At 36.5% G+C, this 27,868-nt stretch overlaps 1 protein-coding gene and 1 long non-coding RNA gene across 4 annotated transcripts in view; one reads left to right on the forward strand and one right to left on the reverse strand.

Moving 5' to 3' along the window:
• Positions 1-27,868, forward strand: part of DPYD (dihydropyrimidine dehydrogenase) — a 332,287-nt gene that overhangs the window by 29,821 nt on the left and 274,598 nt on the right. For all 3 annotated transcript variants that reach the window (XR_004980615.2, XM_036387649.2, XM_036387650.1), the window contains exon 3: positions 15,909-15,991. Coding sequence is in view for 2 of the 3 variants with exons in the window: in XM_036387649.2 (XP_036243542.1) it covers positions 15,909-15,991 (83 nt within the window). In the remaining variant the exon portion in view is untranslated. The remainder of the gene's footprint in view (positions 1-15,908; positions 15,992-27,868) is intronic.
• Positions 19,680-27,270, reverse strand: LOC118689402 (uncharacterized). The gene is made up of 3 exons (XR_004980616.1): positions 27,143-27,270; positions 25,721-25,788; positions 19,680-19,884 (listed from the first exon to the last, which is right to left on the reverse strand). It is a non-coding gene; the product is annotated as an uncharacterized LOC118689402 (long non-coding RNA).

Consider the following 27,868-nt stretch of genomic DNA (forward strand, 5'->3'; position numbering starts at 1 on the left):
AGTTCATTTATACTTAGAAATTTATCTACTCTAGGTATGTGTCAGTTTCCCTGCTTTTATGATTTTGATTTCCAGGCCATTGGGGGGAGGCATGATATGATCACAAAGGTGTGCTAAGAACACTCTTTTGGGTGAGTTTTTGTTTTGTTTGTTTCCTGTTTGTTTTGTTTTGTTTGTGGGGTTATGTTTTTTTTTTTCCTTTTTATTTGCTTTGCTTAGGAATAGTTCCCCCTTTTGAATTTCAGTAGGGTTTGCTCTTTCTCCTGCTTTCCGTTACTGATCAGTATAACTCTCAGGAGATATACCAGAAATTATGTTTTCTGAAGTTCACCATCCTCATTCTTTTACCCTCGCTGCTTTCTGCACTTGGAATTGATTGTAATCTATTACAGAGGTAAGTCATTGATTGTAAGATCCTTTGACTTTTTAAATGTAACCTTTAAAACACAGATCTTAATAATGGTAGCATGCAAGTATTCTTTGATGTATTAACTGACAGACTTTGTTAATAACAGTCATTTAATCAGAAACACTAATACAGAATTTTAAAAACAGTATCAACTCAAGCCAATCTTACCCATTCTGGTATGAATCTGAATGGACTTTATCCCTTTAGCAAGTGGATGAAGTCACAGAATAAATACAGAATATAATTTTCATCAATCTTTTTTTTTTAAGTTCAATATAAATTGTATAGAATAAGGTAAACAATTTAAAGACATTAATTTTGAGAAGATTATTAGTATTTGAAATATACAAAATTTATTTGGAATTTGAATCCCAATTTGTAAAGAATAGTTCACACTGAACTGTTAAACAACTTCAAAAAGTGAAGACTATGAGGATTAGCCATAGGGAGTTGAAACAAATGGGATTGATTGGCAAAGCAGGAAATGCAGAGGAAAAAATGAGAACTTTCAAAAGTCAAGTTGAGTCACTCTGGGTGAAAGAAATTAAAACAAATATTAAAAGGTTATTCAGCTATATAAAACAAATAGTAGAAGATTCTTAAGCTATTTAAACTAAAAGAAATAAAAGAACAAGCAAAGTCAGTGTGAAGATAGGATTAAGGATCTTAGGTGTTGTCTGAAGTCTTTGTAAATTGTTGTCCTACTTTCAGTAAAATGGGAGTGAAGCAAGAGGTGGCTAAATGGGCAGAAAAGTGCAGAAGTGGAAATTATACCAGACAGGCCAGAAAGAAAACTTGGAGTGTTTTATGTTTGAAGTCAAAAGAACAGTACAACATCCATAAAAAAATATCACAGAAAAATTGACATGTGAAATTACAAGCTTTGTAGTAGAGCAAGTTCTTGATTAAAGAATAGGCAATGCAGTTTGTGTGTGCTAAAAGACAGAGAACTGACAGGCAACTCTTGCTCTGTTGGACTTGTATTGGCATCATGCAAAACTTTGAAAACAAAATTTTGAAGCAGAGATTTATTAAATGCATTAAGGAAAATGGAAGATAGGATGAGGCATATTGGGCTTTATTCTTAGGGATAAATCGTGACACACTAACCAGGATTTTGGGTTTTTATTTTTGCCAAGTAATAACAAAGTGTCATCTGCTTAGATTAGAATAGAGCATGGATAAGGAACTGGATAGAGGGGAAATGAGAGTGAGAATTGCTTAAAAAAGATCTGCTGGGCGTTTAGCAGAGCTTTTTGAAGGATCAGTCTTCAGATTCATAAGATTTAATATTTTCATTAATGAGCTTGACATAAATATTAGGAGCATGTTACAAGAAAGTCGACAGGCACTGCCAATACAGAAGGAACTAGAACATCATAAAGGACTGTGTGACACTGAAGTTTAGAATAAAAAAAGATAAGAATAAATTTAATAGTGCAATTAGGAGGCTGTACAGCCAAGGGCTGAAGATGAGAATGACTAGGAGCCTAATGTCTGGAATTAAGCAAGAAGAGGATTTAGCTGATCAGAGGATGATGGTTCCATGAACTGGGTAAGAAAATCTGAATATGAACTGAATGTGAAAGCAAGAGCTTAATTGTGATTGTCCAAGTTGTCACTTCTAGTCTCTAGACTAGACTTCTATGCTTTAATGTTTTGGACTGTGGGGACTATGTAGAATAAATTGCATTTGAATCACATCAGATACCTAGTGAGTGTCATTGGAATGTTCATGGGGAAAAATGGGTCTGCCTTCAAGTAAGATCTGGTTAGTGGCCAGTAAACAAGGCTGCACACTGAGCCCAAATGCTGAAAGGCTAATGATTAGGTGTGCCCTCTCTGTTGTGTTTTCTAAGTCATGAAACATTTCTATGTAAAATAGTATCTGACTGTGTAGTTAAAACTGGGTTTGCTGCATATATGTGCAGGAGCCAGATAAAGTTTTGAAACCTTTTTTAGGCATTTTACATTTAAGTGCCTGACTGTGCAATGCCTATGTTTGTTTTATGGAGTGTATGATCTATGGGTTCTTCTATGTTCTCTAGCCAACTCTATGTGCCTTACTTCAGCCTTCTATTTTTACAATACTTGGGGAATGGGTTTAATTGAGTACCTGAGTGTTAATTTCTGTCCTTTGTTTATTTGTGTGGATCATTTACAGCCTGTCTTTACCAAGAAACAAGTTGTAGCTGATAGATGTAGATTAACGCTGTTAAATATCTTTTTAAGGTATGTGCTCTCTGATCTGCTTTCTTTTCACTTGCTACTGATGCAAGTGCTATGCAGACATGAAATTGCTTTGAGACTGATTTAGCTATATATAAAATTTCCAAGCAAGAATGCTGATTTTTGATGCCCTTCAGAAATACAATGTAAATATTTTCATCATTTTGTGGTGCTTCGTTGTAGGTTTGTCCTTAGCTAAATGATGTAGCTACCTTTTGTTTTAGCATTTCTAGTTTTTGACTCCCCTCCTAAGATTCCAAATATCCTTAAAGTTTCAGTCCCTTGCATAGGTGTCATTTCATCCACTTTCTTTCTCAGAGGTGGTTGGTGAAAGAAGTCTTTCACTGCTGTGGAACAAAACAAAAGGGACTGTTGGTGAAGCTAGCTTAGTATCTTTGTAACTCAGTGTAGCTCATGCTGAATCATTAATACTTTGAAAAGTGTGGGCTTAATGAGCATTTGTTTCTAACTTTTCAGGACGGAGCCCACAAACTTGCATTTTAAAGAGAAGTGTTAGGAGGAGAATTCACTTTGCTTTCACTTCTGTCACATCTGAAGTAATTAGAAGTAATACATATTGAAAATCTTTTAATAGTGAATCTATAATTTTTGGGGACAAACCTCACTTTCCTTATAATTCCACTTCATTTTTGACCATGCTCGCATCATTTTTCCGACCCTATACAATCTGCAGGCTGTCTTTTATTTTTTAGTGTAAAGCTTTCAGAAGAGGCCAGTGAATCTCAGCCACTATTGCATCCACAGTGACTATATAAGAGTTGGTTGAATTTAACACATTTTAATTACATAAGAAATCTTGTTTACAATCTGTTTCTCAAGGATTGTAACAGTAGTAGTATTGGTGAACAGCAATAACATAAAAGTTGCACGTGTTTTGCAGAGTCCATTAGAGACAAGAGGGCAGTGTGCATCAGAGTAGGTGGCCATTTCTTGTGCTGTTGCTGATGCTTTCTCTGGAGTTTTTCTTTTTCATTTGTTTTCCTCTGCATTTATTTTTTAGTGAATGGCCAAACAATGTGAGAAGGATCTTGCATATATTTGTAGCAATAAGTCTGAAAAGCTCTGTTGCCACCAGGGCTCTAGAAAAGCTGTGGAGAGGTACAGGGCGTTGCTAGGCAACACCGCATGGCCACAGATAGTATTTTTCTTTTAATTTATTTATTCTTCAGTTTGAGTGTGTCCTGCTTGGAGCCATTTGGGTAATAGTTAAGCAAGCACATAGAAATCAGAGAGCTGCAGGAGTGGAATAAAGGAATGCAATATAAAAATGTAAGAAAGGAAAAGCCATGACACATAATTAAACGACGAAGAGACATGAAATAATTAGTAGGGACTGGAGCGAAAAAAGTAAACAAGCATGAGGAAATAAGAGCAGGAGAGAAAAAAAATGAAGTTATGAAAAAAAGAGAATAGAAAAGATAGGGCACTATTGAAGAAAAATTAAAAATTGAAAGCTCAAACAGTTTATACACAAGGGGAACAGGGAGCTTGCTGCATAGGAATAAGAATTAAAAATTAGAGATAAAAATTACTTCAAGAAGAAAAGGGAGAAATTTGGTAATGATGTTAAAAGAATGATGATTTTTGTTTCTTTTTGATTTGTATCATCCTGTTCATTCCTATTACTCTGTTTGCACATATGCAATAGTAGCAGTGACACTCAGGAGCTGGGGACTGATTAATAAGTCCAATATGTTTCCCAGAGAGGAAAAATAATTTAAAGTAAGAGTTTCAGTGTTATTTAGAAATTATTCAATCTGTCTGTTTGGAAATAGCATTTTCAAAACCAGGTTATTGCATTTTATTGAAAAAGTGTGGGTGATTATACCAAGGGTGTTAGGTCAAGCATTGGTTGCACAGAGGGAGTGGGTTGTTCATACTCTCTGACTTAAACACGATAAGCAGGGGCAGGTCTGTCCTGTGCAGTGTTCAGGGAGCTAAAAGGCCTTCATCTGCAGTAGCTGGAGCCATTTATAGGCTTGAATAGCATAACAATGTGAGGAAAATTCTGTGCCAGAGCCAGCCTGGCTGAGAGACCCATTTAATTAGCTCAGGAGCTGTGCTACCTGGCCCAAATGTCTTGAACACTGTTTGTGGGACCCGAACTGGTCTCCTCCAAACAGTGCTAAGCCAAATTCAAATCTAGGAGTCTTGCATTGCAGTTCTCTTCTGGTGTATCCTGGCTCTGTATGGCCCTGATTGCTTGGGAATTGCTGGGAAGGTGCTTGGCTTGGGCCATGTTCATATTGTTCACCTCAGCTTGAACACAGCAATTTTCAAGATACTAGCAAGAGGAGGAATACAGCAGCCTGAGCTGTCTGAAGACAGGCCAGAAGGTTTTGGGAGAAGAAAACTATTCAGACTGAGATATGAAAGCTTCCAAAGAAGTAAAAACCTTACAAAGAAGACAGTAAATGGGATACAGAACCAGAAGAGTGCATAGTGCCATAGTGAGGTATTGAGTAGTTAGTGCTTTTCTCTCTAACACAGTAAATGGAACTGAGACCTGAGGCAATATATTTATCCTGGATGCTGTTCTCAAGCTACATGTGAATAAACAAGCAGCATTACAGCAGCATTCTCTTAATGCTCTTTTGAATGCCTTGCTGAAAGATGTAGCTACATATAAGCCCTGTTCATTTCTGTGTATAGGAAAGTTATTTTTCAGGTAATTTTTAGGGAAAATAAATCAATACCACTTATTTTCTTAAATTTCTTTTGGAATTTTCTAAAGCTTGTTAAACATGCATGGTATCTTCAAAGAAGATTGCACTTATTTGAGCAGTTTTCCCTAATTTTTGATTATGCCTGTGTGTCTGTAAGTAGATGGCACAACAGATGGTTACAACTTCATAGGATTTGCAACCATTGTAATAGCCTCATACCTATGATTTTATGAATTTTTTTGAGAGGGCAAAAGCATTTTAAGTGTTTGTACTGTCCTACTTGTTTGGTTGTTTCGTACACCGTCCCCACCAAGACTTAATTTTCCGCCTTCTTACCAGTGAGTGTAAGCTTTTGTTTTGACTAACTCAGCTTGATGCATGATATTTAAAAATAAGTAGTTGTGTTGACTATTAAACAGCTTTGTGTGTCTTTCTGCATTCTTATTCATGCTTTCCTTTTTTTATTTTGCACTTCCATTTGTTTTTTCTAATTTGTGTATATTACAGAGACTGAGGCCTTACTGTCTTACTGTATCTTTTGCAATGAGGTTTGAGATACCAGTCATTGCTAAGCACAGTAAGGGATGCATGTAATTATTGTAGTTTTTGCACAATTTTTTTCTATATGGTATTTTGAAAACAGAAGGAAGATTTTAGAAAATTCTAAATCAGAATATCTGATTTGGCTATTTTAGATGGCAATGAATATAAAATGTGCTTAAATACTTGGCTTTTCTGGACATCTCAGCACATGTCATTTCAATCTCAAAGAAAATTGAAATAGAAGAGAAATTACAGCCTGGTTTTTTTTTTCCAAAGATATGTGATTTCTCAACCCATTTATGTATCTTCTCCTGGCATGTCTCCTGTCACCTACAGTTACTTCTGAGTTAACAGACTTAAAAACATAAGAGCTGAGGTAGCATTTTGTTGGGTGTTCGCATATGGTTTCCATACTTTGTAAATGAACTTGAAATTTTTTAATATTATTAATATGATTCAATTATTTGATTTATAATATTTTTATCATAGCTTATGAAAACCTGAAGAATAGTGATGGAAAATCTGAAACACAATGCCAGCATGTAACACAACTGCACCAAGGTCTTGATACAAGGGTTGTATTTCTATGTCTGCAACCTTTTTTCTAGTACTTCTTTGACTTGGATAGACACTTCTCATGTGAATTGAATATTTCAAATTATTCCTCTGAGGAAATTTAGTCTCAATTTCATATTTTGCTTTATTTCTTTGCTACTTAAGTAGCAATGTGATAGTGATGCTAATTTTAGATAACACAATAACCCAGAATATAAGTGTATATACTCTTCTCTGGATAATTCACCTGGTCAGGTACCTGATGATATCTTATAATATTCTGTGTGGAATTGTTTCAGTCACAACACTGAAGTATTTCACATGTTGCTGTTTTCTTCTCCTAAGCCAAGCAGACAGAGGATAGGATTTTTCCCACTCCTTCTACCAGACAGATAATTAAATGATTATTAAATAAAAATATATGAAGTTCATTTGTGAACTATAGAAACCATATGCAAACATACAACAAAATGTTACCTCAGCTCTTATGTTTTTAACTATATGTTGACTCATATGTTAACTCAGAAGTAACTGTAGGTGACAGGAGACATGCCAGGAGAAGATAAATAAGTGAGTTGACAAATCACATATCTTCAGAAAAAAAAAATAGGCTGTAATTTCTCTTCTATAAACTCATATTGAATACTATTTTATGGAAGTCTGTTGGAGAGAATTAGGAGCACACAATTTAGTAAGTAGTACATGGAAGGGGGTAGTGCACGTGTTTCTATAACTGGCAGTAGAAAGACACGATCTAAGATGTGATCTGTAAGATTAGGAGACAAGGACCTTGGTATGACCTCGCTGTTGTGGTTTAACCCCAGATGGCAGCTAAGCACCACAGCCACTTGCTGACCCCCCAGTGCAATGGGGGAGACACACAGAAGGGTAAAAGTGAGAAAACTTCTGGGTTGAGCCATAGACAGTTTAGTAGGTAAAGCAAAAAAGCAAAAGCTGCGCATGCAAGCAAAGCAAGGAATTGATTCAGTACTTCCTGTGACAGGCAGGTGTTCAGCCACCTCCAGGAAAGCCAGGCTCCATTGCACATAATGGGAAGACAAACACCATCACAGAAGCATTAAAGTTGGAAAAGACCTCCAAGATGATCAGCTCCAACCTTGGCTACATACTGCCATGCCCACTACACCATATTGCAGACAGTAACCAACCTGGACCTCCCCTCTTCTTCCGCCAGCTTTATGTGCTGAGCAGACTCCATATGGTCTGGGATATGCCTGTGGTCAGCTGGGGTCACCTGTCCTGGCTGTGTCCCCTCCCAAATCCTTGTGCACTCCCAGTCTCCTTGCTTGGGGTCTTGATGCTGAGTAAGTGCTGCTCAGCAATAGCTAAAACATCCCTGTGTTATCAACACTGTTTTCAGCACAAACCCAAAACACAGCCCCAGAGCAGCTGCTGTGAAGAAAATTAACTCTACCCCTCCCAAACCAAGTTATTTTTGGCAAGAATCTTATGTGAAACCATGAGAAATAGCTGAAACAGATTAGCTTCTGCAGAACTGTTTGGGAAATGTTTTATTTACTTTTTTTTAAATATTGAGGCAACAGCACGATGAAAGAAAAATGTTTTGTTGTGGCCTGTCTGAACAATACTGCTGTTGGACAATAAAATGTGCCATGTAGGAGATGAGAGGTGGCATCCTGGGCTGAGGAAGCAAGCTTGTTACATATAATTTGCTTTTTTTCCACTACATAAGGCAGGACTATACTGTTTCAGGATGGTGTTTAAGCATTTAATTGTAAATTTAATTTTTAAAAAACTTTCATATTTGATAGTTCTTTAGCTATGCATGAAAAATAAGAGATATCCTCTAAGTTAGTACTCTCAAATATGTGGAGTTAATTCCTTAAATTCTTGATCATTTGGGTTCTAAAAGAGCAAGGACTTTTGGGTATGTTTTTCCTTATAGTCTTTGTTGAAGGTCAGGAACATAATCTGTTCCGTAGGAGTGCAGTTCTACCTACATTTTAAAGATTCTTCCTTTTTTCCCAGGTTATGAGCTCTGTAAATGTTAATTCTCAATATGAGTCTGGTCTTTACCTGCATAGTCTCATTTTATTTAATCTCAAAGAGTCAAGGGAATATTTACCTAAGCAGAGTAAAGAATCCCAGGGGAAGAGCAAGCAGGGTTGAGGTATGTGAAAGTAATAGGAGGGGAAGGAAGTATAGCATTTGGGATATTTTTTTTTCTTAGTCATTAGTTATATTTTCACTATCAAGTAGAAATAGTATATTTAGAAATTCTGTGAAGAGTCTGTGTCTCTTTATTTAAACTTAGTGCTCTTAAAGAATTAGATTGTAAATTCATGTTGAGAATACCAGGCTCTCCGAGAGGAAAAAGCAAGAATACAACCACATATTGAAAAAGAAACAGTATTTAGATGAAGCTTTTGATATTCATGATGTGTATTGTTCCCTGCTGCAGAACCCTGTCCCATAAAGGGAAGCAGTCTTGTAACTGTCCCTTCAAATGCAGGGGGACCAGTAGTTTGTTGCCAAGTCTTCTCATTCATCTGCTGATTAAGTTTAACATTTGTTTTGCTAAGAGAAAGAGAAATGTGGGAGGCAAAGGTTTTCCTTTTTTTTTTTTCCTCCCTGAACATGTTTTTTTCCTGTCTTTTAAAGCTGAGTCACAAGAGAAAGGAGCACTATAAATTGTCCTATCTAGTTAGTGGCATCACCTGTGTTCTCTGCTCCATTATTGTTTCCAGCTGTGCCTCTGGTTTCTTCCATATCTTTTGTAGCTCTTTATTCTTTTGAGTTCCTTGGTCTACTATTTTTTGTGTTGAATGCTTGGTCCTTTCAGAATGTTTTTTCTCACCCTCCGTGTATCACTACTATCTGATGTGTTATCCATTGCCAAAACACGTGGTGTCTGCATCTGCTCTGACAACAGCAGGTTGAATTCAAGCAAGATACCATACCCTTATGTGAGCATGAAGGCTGTGATAAATTTGCCACTTGAAATTTCTGCGTGAAACAGCATGAAAAGGAAGTTAGCAGAATGCCATCTCTGCACTGAACATCTTTCACAGCACCAGTAAAATTGCAAACTAGAGTGTTAACTATGTTTAACAAGTAATTAGCTTCTATATGATTACCTGTCTTTAAGGATTAAATGTGCCGTATTTTGAACTGGGAAAAGTTAAAAAAATCCAAAATTGTCTGCTTTCATTTAAGAATTTACACTTGCTTTAACTGTAGTATTTCTGTAATAATTATTACCAAAATTCCACACTTGCAGTTTCAGAAAACAGCACATGCATCAGTATTTCCTGGTATCAGTTCTGTATTAGCAATATATCTCCTGTTTGTGGAGAAAATGTGATACTTGTTCTTGAGTTTGCATGTGTGCTGTTTTTAGTGCCTTAAATTAATATACTGCTAAAAAAATCCTGAGAAAATTAACATGGTTATGCTAATAAGGCATTGATTAAAGCCTCCCACAATTCTATGAAATGATGTTTCTATTGATTCTTATTTGATTACTAACACTTAGGCTAGTTTTCTCTTGGAATTCTGCTTTTTTGGATGTACTAATATCTATACTTTTTTAAGAGCTTGTCTGGACAATGTGGCTATATCACATAATGAAAAAAATATTATAACAAATGTTCATGTATTATGAATGGCATGCAGCCAAATGTTATGTAAATACCTGAGGGCTCAATATACTTTCTGCTGATATTAGGAATATGTATGTATTTAAATTTTTTTTTTAAAGATCTATTTTTCCTCTGTGAACAACTGGTCAGTTAGCAGTTTAAAGCTGCTCTTTCCCCCTTTTGAAAAAAGAACCCTGTGAGAATGAGTCACAGCAAATAGGAAGAAGGAATTTAGTAACCAGACATTGCAAAGATGGTAATATGTTACAAATAGGATCAAACAGTCCTTTTATGTGTTTAGTTTTTAAGATTGTTCTTAAGGTAAGGCCCTCTGGCAAATGGCATCAGTTTTCTTAAGTTGCTCAGTATGAAGACGGTTTCAGGAGGCTTCCCGTATGGAATGCAGCTATTGACTCTTGAATAACATTAGGATAAATGCAATATATGTAAGTCATTTTACCCTATAGCAGATGGGAGCTTAAGTCATTGAGAGAAGATCAATGGAATCATTTAGCTTTTTGTGTAGAGAGACAGTCTGGTCTTTCAGTGTAGAAAGACAGTCTGGTCCAAATCAAGAGAGGAGTCTGCTAAGGATATTTAGGTTTCATTGAAATAAAGCACAGCTCACATCAAAAGAAGATGTGCTATTTCAAATTCATAACAATTGACTATTAGTCTGTTTTTAATATTTTTCTTTGGCATGTAATCCTGTTTAATTAGATTCTACTCTCTCTGTTGTTTCAAGATTCCATAAACTGGAGTCTTATATACCAGCTGCTAAAGCAGGAGTTACTGTCTAAATGATATTCACAATGAGTATTTGGAAGGTTTACAATTATACCCTTGCTAATAAATTGTGCTATTTTCCCCAACAGTTTTAAGTGCTAATCTTCAGAAGGCATTTTAAAATTAGCTAAAATTCTGTCAAGAGATTTACAAAAATTGTTAGCATGAAGATAATTATGTCACAGTCCTTGGACTCCATCTCTGATTGTGTGCATAAATCAGAAAATGTCAGCTGTGTTTTCCCTTAATAATTATCCTTGCAGCAATATATTACAGTTTGGATTACTATTATAGTGTTGCTTTAGGTTTATAAACCACAAGTTCGTTATTTCTGAAGTTTTCTGCTGATGAAATAATTCACATTTCTGTAATAAGTAATATTTGTGTTAACACTTCATGTCTATCAATAAGTGAAAATCAGCGTTCTACACTTTTTTACACAGTCCCCCAAAATAATCAGCTTTTTTGTTACTATTTTGTTAAAGGAGGTCACTTCTATAGTATGGCCAGCATTTTCAAAAGAGCTAGCTGATGTGGTCACCCTTGTAGCATATGTGGATTTTGAAGTTTTAAGGACTTTTTGGACCAATCTTTGGAAATCTTCCTGCTGAATTTGTCCCAGATGTAGGTATTTACAGTAGATTTTGTAGGTCCTCAACAGTTTTGGTAATCTCTTCTGAGAACCTACCTCCTTAAACATAATGAGTTGAAATATCAGAATGAGTTGGTAAATCCTTCAGAATTTGGACCAGGTTGTCTCATTTTAAGGACTCAGAAATTTAGGTACAAATACACTTAATAAATTAAATTTGTCTGCATAAATAGTAGGAAATTGACACAACATACTCTAGGAACCTTTCTCATGGGTTATAAAGAAGAAAATGGGAAAAATGAATTTGTTTTAGCAGTAGTGGTAATAGCAAATCTGAACTGAATAGGTAAGAGCTGTTCTGTCTTTCAATTGCTGTACATTCCTTATGTTTAATACTCAGGAAATTTGACATTAAAAGTGTGAGATTTACTCAGGCTTTCTAAGAAAATTTTCTAAAACCTATGCAGAAGCAATGGATTCTGAGAATTCAACACTCGTTGTACTAACCTTAAAAACCTTTCATAGAAGAGAGATGGTATTTCAAGTAGAGCTTTGAATTTGGCAGTGTATCAACAATGATAAGAGATCTACTCAACCTCAGTGGTGCAGGCTGCCTTAGAATAGGTCTTACACTGCTGTCAGTACAAAAGATTTTTATTTCTCAACTATCTCAAAATTTGTGTAGAGAAATTATCTGTAATTTTGAAAGTCTTCTGTGAAGTATTTCAGGATAGATTTAAAGTAGCAGGATATGGCTTATTGTCATTCCACTCTTGCTTTGGTGCTTGGAAGATTTATGGTTGATTTCAATGGGAGTGGGGTCATATTTAGCCCTACTGTATCACAGAATGGGCAAGTTTGAGTTATGGTTTTCCAAGACTGACTCTTACTTCTGAGCAGAGCAGAGGCAGCAGTGCTTTTGTCATTTAGGGACATCCTCAGTGGTGGCACCAGGCAGCAGACTGCTGTGCTAGTCTGGTTTCTGAGCTGCTTCTGCTAGGTTCTTCATTTGACTCAAATGAAGAATTCCTTTTCCAATAAGTCAACAAAGAGGGCTTTTTCATCCAAGACAAAAACATAGGTAAGAAAGCTAAGCCGATCAATGTTAAGAGATGGGTTTTAAAGAGTGTGACTTCACTTTTGCCAGAATATCCCAGGTTTTTATTTAAAACCTTGAGGGTTTCTTTATTTCTATTGCTTGAGCTAGATGGTTTCTTCAGCCAGTGTCAGAGTACTTTGGACTTGTCACTTGAAATATCTGAAAATACAGAATTGTGAATACGTAGTCTTTGCTCCCAAAGCTTGCAGTTTATTTTATTAACAGAAATAAATTGTAGCAGGGAAAAGTCATATTTTTGTGATTATGAGAGGAAAAGCTTTTCAACTTGTTCATTAATCTTCCTTCTTCCTCATCTTCATACACTCATTATTCATCTTTCTCATTTCTGGTTATACATTTTACCAGTCTGCTGTGTGTCATGCCACAGATAGTTGTGAATATCCAGTCCACATCTCCATTTTTAACTAGCTGTCATGAAGCTTAAGATCTCATATGATAAATAAGCCATTTATTTATAGATAAAATAGAAATACTTACTTCCTGCTCTTGCTTTTTCACTAAAAGAATTCCAAGTATTTATCCTAGAATCCTATAAGAAGCAGTATTTAGACTTTTGTGGCTTTTTTCTGTGTAATGGCATTTTGACTTATGATGACCATGTCCCTAATTGCAACTCTGTACTTATTTTTCCTCCCAAACTTTTCAAGGGTGATATTTAATTTAGTATTGTGCAGAACTATAGATCTGCCAACGGCGATAACATATAGACTGCTATATAATTATTGAATCAGAGAGTTAAAACTTCTAGACTGTATCTATACTCACAAAAAAATCACTTGGCAGTGAGCCACCAAAAGCAATTTTTTTCATTGCTTGAGTTTTGGTTTTTTTACTTAGCTGTTGCTCAAAATGAAACACCTTGGACTTGAAGTGCTCATTAGATTTAAATGTATTGTGATGTATTATGGGCCAAAATACACTGTCCTGTGCAATGTGCTTATACATATGAATTGTTTGGTAGCATGGATAATAGAATGAACTCAGGTTTTGCTAGTGATTTAATACTTCAGAATGTAAAACTCACCCTGGTCATGGTCTACTGAAGTTTCCTCATTTTCCAGACATATTCTTCAGAGTATTCTCATGCTTATAATTTCATTTCAAGCCTTTCTCAGAAACTGATACCCTTTCAGATGATCTACAATACTGCATGTGAGCTGACACTCAGACACATGAAGTGCCCTCTATGCACCTGTGACTATGCTTATATTTGGTATTTCAGACACCCTTTTCTCCTTCCTCTGAGATGATCAAGTATGCTTGCATGAGTGGAAAAGCAGTGGGTATGATCAGTAGTTGCTTACTCTCCTAGTCAGGACAAATGCAGTAACTGATGTCATGGTCCTATGATATCATTCTCCTTCATGAGTTTGCTTCTGGCTCCTTCTCAGTCTGCTTCTGAGCTTTCTTAGCTCATTTTCTTCTAGTGACTCTATGGTTTGCTGTCCAACTACTGTACCTTGCATGAGAGCTATTTGGCTGAAAGTAGCTGAGAAAAATACTCTCCAGAAACAATTCTCAGAAGTGGTAGAAGTAAGTTCACAACAATGAACTGTGTGCTCCTCAGATTTTTTGAATCTGCAGTGAGGTGCTAGTGAACAATGGATCTTGGAGCAATATTCCAAATTATATTTCCTCTGGCTTCTATTTTCCTGGAGGATGGGAGGTTTAATTTTGCTTGCACAGATACTTGCATCTTAGTATTGATGAATTGAGAATACTTCATTAATTAGTATTGTTGATTTAGATTTCTTTTATATATTTTAAATGACTAGCCTGCCTGTATGTGCTTGGAGCCGAAGCTCAGTGTATGCTGATCTGATTAATGGAATACTTCATTGTACAGCTTCCATATTTCTTTTGCAATCTCTTTGACTCGTGAAGTGTGATTTTGCTATGCAAAGGACAACTCACTGTAATATAAACAAACAAATTAGCAAATCACTTTAACTGTGGGACGAGACTTACTGTGACATGCGTAGTTTTTACAAAGGAGAAAAAAGATGTCAAAATATGTCAAATATGTGTAGCTCTGTTAATTTTTCTGCTCAGAAATGTATTGTTGAAACATTAAAACTTTGTATTAAAAGATCTGTAATCTTATCTAAAAATAATGATAGTTTAAATGTTAATTGGGCAAGATAAAATACGTTGCTAGGTCATTTATAAGAGTCTAATAATTTCCTTTTCAGTAATGCTTTTGTAGCCTCAGATTGAATGTAATTATAAAAATAAGGAATCAATGCAAATAAGAAAAAAACAATAGATAACTCCTATTGTATTTATTATAACTAGTTTTAAGATGTGGTCTTAAAAATGAAGTCACTTATTAAATACTATGAAAGCAATATGACCAAATAATTGTGCCCATAATTTCTTTAAAATTATGGTTACATATAGAGCCTGGCAATCCTGCCTTCGAGTTTGTTAGCAAAAGGAGCTGTTCTGCTTGCAACTGGTTTCTTTTAAACCCATATGGCAAAATTATGCCTCCTTGAGGTAACTTTTGGTATTGGAGAAAGTTGTTGTGTAGAACAGGGGTAACCTAAAAGCCTCCTGTATTGATGAAGCCTCAAGAGAATATAAAAATCTTATGGAAGATGCAGATGATTAGAGAATTCTTGTTCACTGTCATTTCAGACTCACTTTGTACAGACACAAATTACTGCACTTCCCAGCATCTTCTGAATCAATTTTACTGTCTTTGTGGCAGCAGAAGAAAAGCATCAGTGCTCTGAAGTAATGGAACCAGTCACACATTTAGTAATAATTTACAGAATATATCAAAGTTTTACTTCATTTATTGTTACAAAATTGTTGGTTTCATATTACTTTTATAAATATTGCTTAGCTCTAATCTGGAAGAAACATTGTAGTTGAGGTGTCTGTAAACAATTAAGCTTTTCAATTTCTGTTATGTTTTAAAAATTAAATAGGAATTAAATACAACTAGTTTTTTCCAACAACCCTGCCTGTTTTATTGGGATGTAATTTATAAATTTTATTACAATAATAATAAAAAATGCTCATTTAGGTTTCTGTTCTCCTATTTGTGTGCTATAGTAGCATTGTAGCCTCACACACAGATAAATGAAAAAAAAAAAGAAGAAAAAGTAAAAATTCTATACATTTCATTATGGAAAATTTATAAGATGATTTCCATGACAACCATATAATAAGATTCATGTTTACTTTAATTCTGAGTTCTCAATGTCTTTTTAATGACTCCCATGTAATTAAAACAGAATTCATAATTTGAGGTAACATAGTATAAATCAGTTTTGTTTGCGTGATGCTGAATACTGTTAATACATGTACAATGAACTGTTTAAGAGCCTTACATGGATATGTCCATTTGTTGCAGAACTGTGAGAAACTGGAAAATAATTTTGATGACATCAAGCACACGACTCTTAGTGAGCGAGGAGCACTTCGAGAAGCAATGAGGTAAGTCTGGGTCACCATAGCAACAGTCACAGATGTGGTAAAGAAAGAGTCATTCTTCATTATTGGGGGAACAAATGAGTTCATTGCCACCATTCAGCTCTATTCTCTAAGGTATTAATTTGTCAGTGGAGAGGCTTCCCTTGAGGCTGTACTTTGGTTTTGAAGCTGCATAAATGTTAAGCCTGACTGCACAGTAAAAAATGTAAATGTTTAATTTGTTATTTAAAATGCTTAAGGGGTGCCTTGCTTTATATTTATACTAAACTGTGAGTGAATGAAAATATTGTTCATCTAAATTCTGTAAGTGTTAAAGCAATTGTACAATGGTGTCTGAACAAACCTGTATTTGCTTTAAATTGAATTTGATTTTTATGTATGTAGTTCCTGTGTACTCTGATTTTATCACCAAAATGATGTGATTTTGGTTTTGATAATGGAATGTAAGAATCTGTCAGGTCCTTTATGTGTTGTAGAGATGTATATTTTGTTTAATATCATATTTTTATGCTTAATACTTATTAGAGGAGGTTAAAATTACGCAGAAGATGAATTTTCTGCCATCCTTACTTGCACTGCAGAGTATCTGGGTACAGGACTCCAAAGTCCTGCCAGATACAGTGCCTGGAAAAGGGAGTGATTGCTATGCAGAAAGGTGGTGGAATCGAAGACAGGTTTTCTAAAGTAACTCACCAAATAATCAGGAAGATGTTATTTATAGTATTATCTGTGAATCAGAAAATTATATAAGCTTCACTTTTAAAGGTTTTGGAATTGGATAGTAAAATGTAATGATGCAAACATAGTGCTTCATCTCATTTGCCTCATCTCAGAGTAACTTCTTACACTTGAACCAGTGCAGTAAAAAGTAAAAACAACAATCCCCCTAAGAATCTACTGGATGAAATAAATACACCTATTTGCTTTGACTGTGTCCGTTATCCGTTAGAATTTATAGATGTGTGTGAATGACTTGATTTGCCTGAATTACGTTCATGATGCTCGTCTCATGTGCACTGACTGTTTGAAAAGGTATTCTTACCTACAAGTATTCTGAACATTTCAACTACCAGTGCTGCAAATAACTGTAAAAATAATGCCATTCACCTTTCTAATAGTGATTTTTGCTTTATGCTTGTGTTACTTCATATGTTTAGGGTTTTCTCCAATGTGCTTGGTCATCTGCATATGTAAGTCTTGCATTCTAGTGTCAGAAAATGGAAAGTGATTTAAAGTAAAGATGGGGAATTTTTGGCAAATGAAGCTGCCTTTAATATTTCCAACAAATTGGATTTCAGGTTGTTACTGTCCTGTAACAGTGTTCAGGTTTGTGACGTTTTGCAATACATGACTCAGCAGGGATAATATTTAAAAAACTTGGGAGCTGACAGCTCTTCCGTGATCAACATTGAATAGCAAGAGGAGCTTTGGCATTTCAAAGGTCATGTTTCTGTTACAAAGCCTGTTTAGAAGACTCTTGTGATTCTTTGCTGTGCAAAAGCACTTTACTATCTCATAAATTTGTATCCTGGCTATTTCTGCTAGTGTAAAAGCCATTCTGAGAAATAGTTATTGATTGTGAAGAGTGACAGATATTGTGCAGTGCTGGAATTCTCTTAATTGCAGTCAGTATTGTATGGTTGTTTGTTTCCTTAGTTGCTTTTTTATTTTGAGATAAAGAAAATACCTGACTTACTAAATTTATACTGTTGTGTGTTTTTATAACATACTTGAGTGCCACATGAAAGATGGAAAATGTTAATTTAGAGAGTTATCTGCATGTAGGTGTACATATTTTTCTAAATGTGTGTGAAAGACACTTGTTGTTTTAGCTTGTACTGTTCTTTCTGCTGTATAGTCACCTCATTTACTGGGTGGCTGCGTTTTTCTGTTTGGATCCCAAGATTATCTGTATGTGTGTAATTCAAATGGTACATTTTTATAGATTGAAGTTCACTTTTCCTTTCCATGACAAGAGGGGACATTGGACCAGGCGTGGGAGGACATAGATTTGCTAACCTCAGTATTATGAGGTACCTGCCTCCTTTGGCTAAGGGAAGTTGTGGAGAGGGTTGCATGTTGCACAAAAGCACTAAAATCATGTGGGCATGAAAGCAACAGCAACAAAAAAATCCTAGTTGGATAGCTAAGTGGATATATGTGGATCTCAGATGAGCCTTAAGTTGAGTGGGCAGTCTGCCCAAGTCCTCTCTGATTTCCCAGAGTGGTACTACTGGTCTGCCAGATGAGAAAGACAATGAACACTTTTTCCCAATGCTCCTGTTTGGAACAGGACCTTCCATTTTAACTTCATCTTTGAGAAAAATGGCCAATTTAATATGGGTTTCAGTACACTTCTAGTCTATGAGTATCACTGTGCTCTGCATAAACAAATACTAATATCCAAGAAGGATCTTGTTCTGTTTCCAGCTCTTCAGTATTCAAATTGAGGACTACATTAAAATTATCTTTCTTGTTTATATATATAGATGTATGCAAAATAAACTTTTTGAAGGGTTTTGAAATTATCACAAAGCCTACAAACTTTTTCTACTACTTTACACTTATTTTAGATTTTGAATGAGATAATGAGCTGATAGTAGTTTGCCATTATTCACTATATAAAGAGTGGTATTCTAAGAATTTGATTTACTTGTGATTGCATATAAAATCCATAAAGCATTCAATTCATTTAATGTTTTGCTTATTTTGTTAATGTACTCCAAATGTTTTATTTATTACTATATTTTAATGCAGCTGCAAAGCTGAAGTAAACAATAAAAATCCATTAGTTTTTTTGAATTGGAGCTTATAAATGGACAGACTATTGCTTGCTTACCTTGAATGTGTATATGATAAATTAATTGGTTATTTTATGTAGTAACTTGTCAGAAAAATATAACTATATACCTATAATGTCAGGTTGCATAAGTAAAAGCACTTTGTTATTTCATTAAACAAAGCTCAATTTGTTTTTAACATATAATCAGTGGGAAAAATCTGGATCCAAATCACCAGTAAAAATGCATCTAGAATTTTAAAGGAGCTTTTAGACTGGTTTTTCTGCTACAAGGAGATAAGTATTTGAGGAGCAGGAAGTGGTGTAGCTGGGTGCTGACACTGGGAGTCTTTTCATAGGTGGTGAAACCAGAATGTGGACTGCTACAGGAGGCATTTCTAGGGAAACTAGTGTAGAGTAGCCTTGAGGAGTCTTTAAATTAAGCAAACAATAATGATACCCATGCCCCCTCAAATTATAAGGTAACTTTAGGGAGAAGTGTGGCAGGAATCCAAACTCAGTTATTAATGTTAAATTAGATATTAATAAATTACTAAGATAAGGTTTAGTGAGTTACTGGGTTTAAAAAGGACAAATTTCAAAAAGCAGCAGAAATCAGCAGGCAGGAATTCCTTTTCCTGCTGAATCTGTTCATTCTGTGTCCAGGCATTCATTGTTGTCATCAAGAGAGAGAATCAGAATTGATGAAATTCGGAGGTTCAAGATGATCTAAACATGTGGTCTCTGCATTTTTTTGATTGCAGACCAGCAAAATATTTTTGAGCATGCATGCCCCATGTTTGTGTGTTTGTACATGTATTGCCACTATTCTAATATTTTATGTGCCTTATAGAACACACCCAAGAATGGAAATTAAAAAAAAAAGACAGATAAAGATGACATAAAGACTACTTAATTAAAAAAATCATTTATTAATTGCACAGAAAATATTTTCTTCCCACATTGACATGGTTTGTCTTGTGCATACTCTGCTTTGGAGATTATTGGTCTGGACTGTCTTTCCAGCTCAGAGCAGGGTCAAGTAGAGCAGGTTGCTTAGGGCTGTGTCCAACAAAGTTTTTTTTGCATCTTCCAGGATGGATGTTTCACAGACTGTCTAGGCAAACATTCTCACATTAAACAACAGCAAAACTGAAACAAAAAAAGCTTCCAACACCCTCCCCCCAACCCTGCTTTTTTTTTTTTTTTTAAAAAACAGAATTCCACTTCAGCTTGTGCCTGTTGTTTCTTGCCCTTTTGCTGGGGACTGCTCAGAGCAATCCTGCTCTGTTGTCTTTATTTCCTCCCATCAGATATTTATACATTTGGTAAGATTCCCCCCTGAGCCTTCTCTGCTCCGGGCTGCATATCCCTAGGTCTGTCAGCCTCTCCTCATATGACAGACACTCCAGCCCCTCAGTCACCTCAGTGCCCCTTTGCAGGGTTCCCTCCTGTACATCCCCCTTTCCCTTGGCCTTGGGGGACCCAGCACAGGACCCAGCACTCCAGATCTGTCTCGCCAGTACTGGGCAGCAGAGAAGACTCTCCACTCTCAACCTACAGGTAATGCTGTACCTGACAGAGCCCTGGATGCTGCTGGCCTTTGCTGCAAGGACTGTCTCATGGTTTGTCTTGTCCTTCAGGACCCCCAGGGCCTTTCCTGCAAAGCTGATTTCCAGCTGGTTGTTTGCAGCCTGTACTGGTGCCTGGGGTTGTTCCTCCCTGGGGGCAGGATTTCATGGTGGGTTTGTTTGTTGGTTTTTGTTTGTATTTTTTTAATGTGGTTTCTGCAGGCTTGTTCCTCCATCCTGTCAACAGCAGCCCAACCCTTTGGAGGTTCACTCAGTAGGTGGTAGATTGATTTTGAATGCTGTATGTGTGTTACTATGCGTTCTAGACCCATGTCTAGTGTACATTTCATGATCCTGGTGTCAGACAAATGAAGCCATAGCATTTCAAAGCAAACTTTTTCTGAATCTAGTGTTGCAGTTGCTTACTTACTGACTGAGTTGGTGAGCCACCATGGTGGGTTAAGGCAGTGAGCAATCAGCAAGGCTGGAGAGGTGTTAATACGTAAATGGGTCCTACTCGTAGGTGGATATGGAGATGGTCTGTCTTGTGAACACTGAGTATGTGTGAAAGCTTTGCAAGTCAAAATTAAAGCTGAGTATTTTTGTGTAGTCTTCTTGTTATTAAAGGAAAATCGAAACATATTTATTCATACTTTGAAATGGGAAAGGAAAGTTTGCTTATCTGTTTAAATCAGTATAAAAGATACCAAAGTTCATTTAGAATTTTCTTTTGCATTCATATATTTGCATATGGTTTTAGATAATATGAACAAGGGAGTGAAGCTTCAACTGTGATTTCCAGTTTGCTAGAAACAGTTTCTGTTAATGATGATATTCACTGTTGTCTTGACAACTGTGCAAGCTGGGGTTAGTAATAATCAGGCTTCTTTTAATATGGTCTAGACTCTCAGATGTATTTGACAAATAGTTTCTATGACTGGGCAAAACCCAAGAAAATTGCAGTGTAAGAAGTTCCAAGGTTTCACAAGTATTCATTAGTTTGCATAGTAAAAGCTGGAAATTTAAACATGTAAACAAAACAGGTCTGCAGTGCAAACTACAAAACACGTAGTAGTGAGGAGTGGCTGAGGGAGCTGGGCTTTAGTCTGGAGAAGGAGGAGGCTCAGGGCAGAATTTACCATTCTCTACAACTGCCCTCAAGGAGGGTTTAACAAGATGGGAGTTGGCCTCTTCTCCCAGGCAAACAGAGATAGAGCAAGAGGGCATGGCCTCAAGCTGTGCCAGGGAAGGTTCAGGTTGGACATCAGGAGGAATTTTTTCCCTGAAAGAGTTGTCAAACATTGGAGCAGGCTGCTCAGGGAGGTGGTGGAGTCACCATCCTAGAAATGTTCAAGAAGCAACTGGATGTGGCACTTAGTGCTGTGATTTAGTTGACAAGGTGGTGTTTGGTCAAAGGTTGGTCTCAATGATCTCAGGGATGTTTTCCAAACTTAATGATGCTATGAAAGTAGCCACTAGCCTTGTGTTAGTGTGTTTATTTGGGACTGAGGGAGTAAGTTGAAGTTTCTCTTCTACCTTCTTCTATATTTACATTTATCTCCAGTGCAATCACCTGAATGCTGCTTAGGGCATGCTTTTTGGGGAAAAGCAAGTGACTGATTCTAATGTATTTAACAAAAATGTTGTGCTGCTTCCAAACTGCAACAACACTTTGCATCTTGGGTGACCAGCTCATGTTCCTCTGATATATCTATCTCAGCACCGAGAAACAAACACCCTCTCTCACAGAGGACATATTAATTAGGTAAGCCACTGATTGGATTATTGATTTAGACCCTTATTTAGACTGCATTTGGCTTAGAGATATTCCCTAAAAAGATTAGCTGCAGAGGTGTTCTCAGAGTGAAAACAAAAAATCCCATAAAACTGTGGAGTTGAGGGAATGTTTAACTTACTCTCCTTGGAATTTATTTTCTATATATGCATCTTCAAAATTTTATAAATTTACCATATGATTAATAGCATATGGAGATGAGATGCTGCAAAATGCTAGTGTTTCTAGTTGTGTTTGGTGTTGCATAGAAATGCATGCAGAATGTTAAAGCACTTGAGAACTTTTGATAGTACTTCCATTATAAAAACCCACGTGGCTATAATTTTGAGTGCCATTTTGAAATCAGAACTTCACTATCATTCTTAGTTTACATTACAGATCAAACAGATTGCCAGCATCACTTGCACTGACGAAGCATTAGCCATATGCCTTCGCCGTGCAAGGCTGCCCTGGATAAGGAGAGCTATGACTAACCAAGCTGCTTATGTGCTAGAAGCTGTTTAGTGGCATTAACAAGGCACTGTTAAGCTCTGCCCATGCAATTTTACCGTGCTCTTTGTTGGCTAACTAACTTCTGAGTCACTCACTAGACACCCTTTGAGAGCCTGGGATGAATTGCTCAGATCTGGCCATGATGGAATAATTTTGGTCTATAGACAGATGCTGCAGAGCTGTAACACCAAACATATTTAGGAACCCATGACATTATTGTAAATATTTTTGTGATAATTATTATAACTTGCATTGTCTTTGTCATTTCTATGGAAAGTTAAAGAACTTCATATTTCATTTTGCAACCAAAAAGAAAGTTCTGATATGTGTTAAGACCATTTTTTCAGGTGTCACTGAAAATTTTGTGGAACTAGTGATAATGCTTAACTTTGGCACTAAAGAATGTAACTGAATTGCCTTATATAAATCAAGAAAATTATAAAGTACCTTGTTTTGGGCTTGATTGTGATAGACTGTTCTGTTGAATATCAGCTTCATAATACTTTCCCCAGAAATTTTAAAACTGAAAAGAATTTCCAAGTTTGTCGGCTGATTGCTGCACTTTCCTTGTTCAAAGTATTGTATTTAATTTCTTATTTTTAATTTACGAGTTACATATTTTTTTTGGTCCAGTGATAGGCTGGTTTATTTAGATATTACAGAGGAGGAGATTAAGATAAGTTAGATTGTTTTCCTTTGAATGTTCCTTTAGTCACCTAGCCAGGATAAACTGACAAATACAACTTTCACTGATTATGTTTCTGAATGGCAAATATGAAAGGATATTGATTTTTTTTGCTATTCCAGTTGGCAATGTAGATTTGCAGTTACTTTGCATCAGAGGTTTGAATTATGCCTTGTAGCCTATATAACTTGTACATGGATATAGAACAAAAGCATTGTGAGCAAAATAGCAAAATAAATAAAATTTACAGCTTTGGAAACTGCATTATAATTGCTGCTTTTGTTGATATACTGAAATGTGCTTTAGGAAGCATCTTACATGAACATTTTTGATAAAATCTTCTATGTTTCTCATGTGCTCTTTTATATGTATTACTGTATATATATGTATATATGTATGTATATGTATATTTCAGTATACACATATATATATATGTATGTATATATATGTATATGTATATTGAAATATGCTTTGGGTCTGTTCTGAGTATGGTAAATACAATGTTTCTGTATTTGTGTGTAGTATTCCCAAGAAATATTTCAGAGAGGAGAGGAAAAAAAACGACCTACTTTGTGTCACTTCCACTGAGAAGAACTAGTTTTGGCTTTGAACCATTTAGTTTTATGATTTAAAGAAAAGAATTGGATAACAGTCAAAATTTGGTTTTTGACAACCTGCAGGAGATGTTTTCTGATGTTGGTGGTAAAGAGATTTTGAAAACCACTGTGACAGATGGTTTACCACAAAGACTCCAAAGGTGGCGTGCAGGGGGTGCAGCATCGCACTCTTCAGTGACTAACAGCCACTCGTGCAAACAGAGTAGAAAATTACACTGCAGAATTTGGAGTTCACTCCATGGGTTCCCTCTTTGTTGTTTTGTAAAATGCAAAGTTTGAAAATATTTCTGAAATGTTTTCTTTGCTACCATTAGCGTTCAGGAAAATGTGTTCTGAATTGCCAGAGAGACAATGTATAAAATATGGACTACCAGCCTATACACTTCAGAAAAGGTTTTGGTTCATGAAATATAAATGTAAAAAAAAAAAGTACAGATATGAGTGAAGAAAATCTTCTGGTGGTTTTTCTGTGAGCCATGGCTTTTTGTAGATTATTGATGCTTGATTTTGTGTTGCAGGGCTTTGGATGGTTGAGGTAGAAGGCTGCATTTTACCATTTTAAACCATAATGAAAGTTGGGGATGTATACAGAAGCTGGGTGTGTTGCAGCTTTGACAAAGAAGTCAGATGTTTTAGTGGAAGATGTTGAAGCTCATGCTGTTTTATTTAGAAATCATTAGTTTAATCTGTAGCCAGTCTACTGAGAGTGCCACATTCCACATGTATTTAACAAAGGCCATTTCCAACAGTTTTGTCTACAGTTAGAAACCAGTCTGTCTTTACAAATGCTGTTTTACGTATATCTGCACTTATTTCTTTTCAGACATTTACTGTAGTTCTCAAAAGCCTGAAAAAAGATTTCCTCCTTTTTTGTCGTCCTTGGAGTTTCTGTTGGAATGGATGTCTTTGAGTAGTACATTCTCTTTGGAGTTCAGGATACAAAGCAAGGCTAAGGGTTTGAGGAAAAAATACAATCTTCATTGAAAATTGCATTATTAGGTAGTGTGTCCTTCCATTGTATGTTGATTGTTGCCAGGTAATCATTATCTTTTCTGATTATGGTGGTGTGCTGATTTGTGTGGGATACAGTTAGCTTTCTTCACAGTAGCTGCTCTGGGGCTGTGTTTTGGGTTTGTGCTGAAAGCAGTGTTGATAACACAAGGATGTTTCAGCTATTGCTGAGCAGCATTTGCACAGAGTCAAGGCCTTTCCTGTTCCTCACCCTACCCCACAGCAAGGTGGCTGGGAGGGGACACAGCCAGGACAGCTGACCCCAGCTGACCCAAGGGATATCCCAGACAGGTATGGAGGTGTATGGGAAGAAGGGTGGGGTGGACATTCAGAGTTATGGTCTTTTGTCTCTTCCCAAGACACTAGACTGCCAGTGTAACATAGTGAATGCGTTACACTGGTTTTGCTTTGCTTGTGTATGCAGCTTTTGCTTTATCTACTCAACTGATTTTGTCTCAGCCCGTGAGGTTTCACTTTTACTGTTCCAATTCGCTTCCTTATTCTATCGGGAGAGTCTGAATGAGTGGCTTGGTGAGGCTTAGTTTCTGGCTGGGGTTAAACCATGACATGTGTTTAGAACCCCTTGGTTATAATGACTGTTATTAACTACTGCTACTTACCTTTTTTGCTGCCTCTCAAGAGCTCCAGTTTTATATTATACCGGCTGTGGCGGTTTTTGGATGTAAGAGCAAACATCCATTTTCCTAGAAATGTTTTGTATGTTGGGGTGAGGGTGTTTCAGAGATTAAACTGTGGGTCCAGCTGTGCCCTAAGATATTTACCTTCCATCAAAATTAATCTGTCTTCCCCTGTAGACTTCTGAATTTAAATCCTGTTTATTTACTCGAGGCTGTTTGGGAAAAGAAGAAAAGATTATCTAAATTTAATGTTCTAATGGAATCAACCTGTTTATTGAAAGCAAGACTGTAAAGTGTATTGGACTTGTTAAGATACACTGGAATCAGTACCATACATTTGACTAACTGGATACGAAATTTAACAGAAACCGTTTCCCATCCTTATTTCTTCAGAACAAAGATACTTTACATAGGAATCTGTTTCATTGGAGCTTGCTGTTGAAAAGTTGATGGGCAGCCATTTAAGCCCTAGACCACTTTGTTTTTCAGGACACCACCCAGAGGCTTTCCCTGCTAGTGCCCAAGGCAAGGCTACTAAATCTCAAAGGCATTTCTAGGACTGAGGAAGGTTAGGATCTCAGGCAACAGTTTGTACAGAGAAGCTGCTTACAGAGTGAGACAAACATAAGAGTTGTGGCAGAGAATAAAGGAACAGACTCTTCTGGAGCGACGCCTCCTGCCATCTTGAATGCCCAGGACTGCTTATCTAGGGTGTGCTTTGTAAGGTGCACAGAGTATTGGCAGTGACAAGGTTCTTTGTGGAGCAGACATTTGCAGAAGGCTTCAATTTGTATGTATTAAGTGTATTTAAGTTGTTCAGCATTTAGTTCTGGTTTAGTCCAATACCAAAAATTAAGGCGATTTGTGGTTTGTTGGTTGTTTTGTTGGGTTTCTTTTGTCCCCAGGAAGAAAAAAAAAAAGGTCTCTTCTATAAAATAAATCCTGACCTGTTCTAAATATCACCATAGAATTGCACCAATTCAAATGAATTTTAATAGTTGATCTGTGTATGGAATGGAATGTAATGGAAATAACTATAAAGTGATTTCCATCAGAATACTTAAAAAGGCTTGATTTATAATCTAATGCCATAACAACACAATAATCTTTTAAAACAAGTAAGTTATTTTAAAATAGTATGACTACTTTTTAAAGTCCTATTTTTAATAGTATTAAATATTTCTACTATTGCCACATTAAAAATTAGGGATTACTATTACTATATATAGTACTTTTTAAATTTAATAAAGTTATTACAGCTGCTATATTTATAAAGACTATTACTTTTATTGCTACTATCAAATAGTAGTGTTTAATGGTACTGATCAATGCCCCAAATACTTTTCTTACTGCTATTTTGCCTATTGAAAATTTTTCCACATTTGTGGTCATTAATTAGTATTAACCAAGCATTTCCTTTGTAATTGTTAGTATGACAAATGAAGAAAAACATTTTTAAATTGATATCTGACAGTATTACCAAAAAGACAAGAAAACACTCTTTGAGGAGTGTTTTAAAATAGCAAAAAAAAAAAAATTATAAAATAACTTTTCTCTTTATCCTACCTGATGTATCTTCCTGATTGAGCAAAAAGTGGTTTTCTAATGAAGAGAAGATGCACTTGAGCACGTGCAGAACAGTTTCTGTTCCCAGGGAGCTACAGTGGCTTGCTTGGCTCATGGCTGGCTGTTACATGTTGGGCTGTGCCTCACAGTATCCACCCCTCAGTCTTCCCATTGCGAATTTGCTTGCATGGCAACTGCTGGTGCTGTTAACCCTCTTCTGTCCTGAAGGGTGTTCCCTTGTGGCTTCTCAGATTAAATATTTAATTGGGCTGGGAATTGTTCTTGTAATTAAAGAACCATACAGAGCTGTTTAAAAATACTTTACCAGGAATGGTTATATATTTAGAAGAGGTTGTGGCTGCACTGAGTGTGTTCCACTGAAGAGAGCTGTGGCAGCATGGCTGAGAACTGCTGGCCGTGTGGCTGCAGTAGCCTACAGAGAAGACGTTTCTTGAGCGCATCTTTCAGCCTGTGCTGAGGTGCAGCTGCACACTGAGCAGCATGTGGCACAGCTTCTCTCTGGGTACCTAGAGGAGCACAAATGGCTCCTGGGTGAGTCACACGTTCAGTCACAGCCTGCCTGTCAGGTGCTCGGTGTCACCTCCAGACAGCGGTGCCAGCTGTGCGAGGGCGGCAGGGCAGGGCAGTGCGTGCCGGGCGGGGATGCGCTGCTGCCCCAGGCAGGTGAGAGCTCCCGTGCTGTCCCTGCCGTGGCTGGCACAGGGA

This window comes from Molothrus ater, chromosome 9 (assembly GCF_012460135.2).
Source record: "Molothrus ater isolate BHLD 08-10-18 breed brown headed cowbird chromosome 9, BPBGC_Mater_1.1, whole genome shotgun sequence".
Classification (NCBI taxonomy): Eukaryota; Metazoa; Chordata; class Aves; order Passeriformes; family Icteridae; genus Molothrus; species Molothrus ater.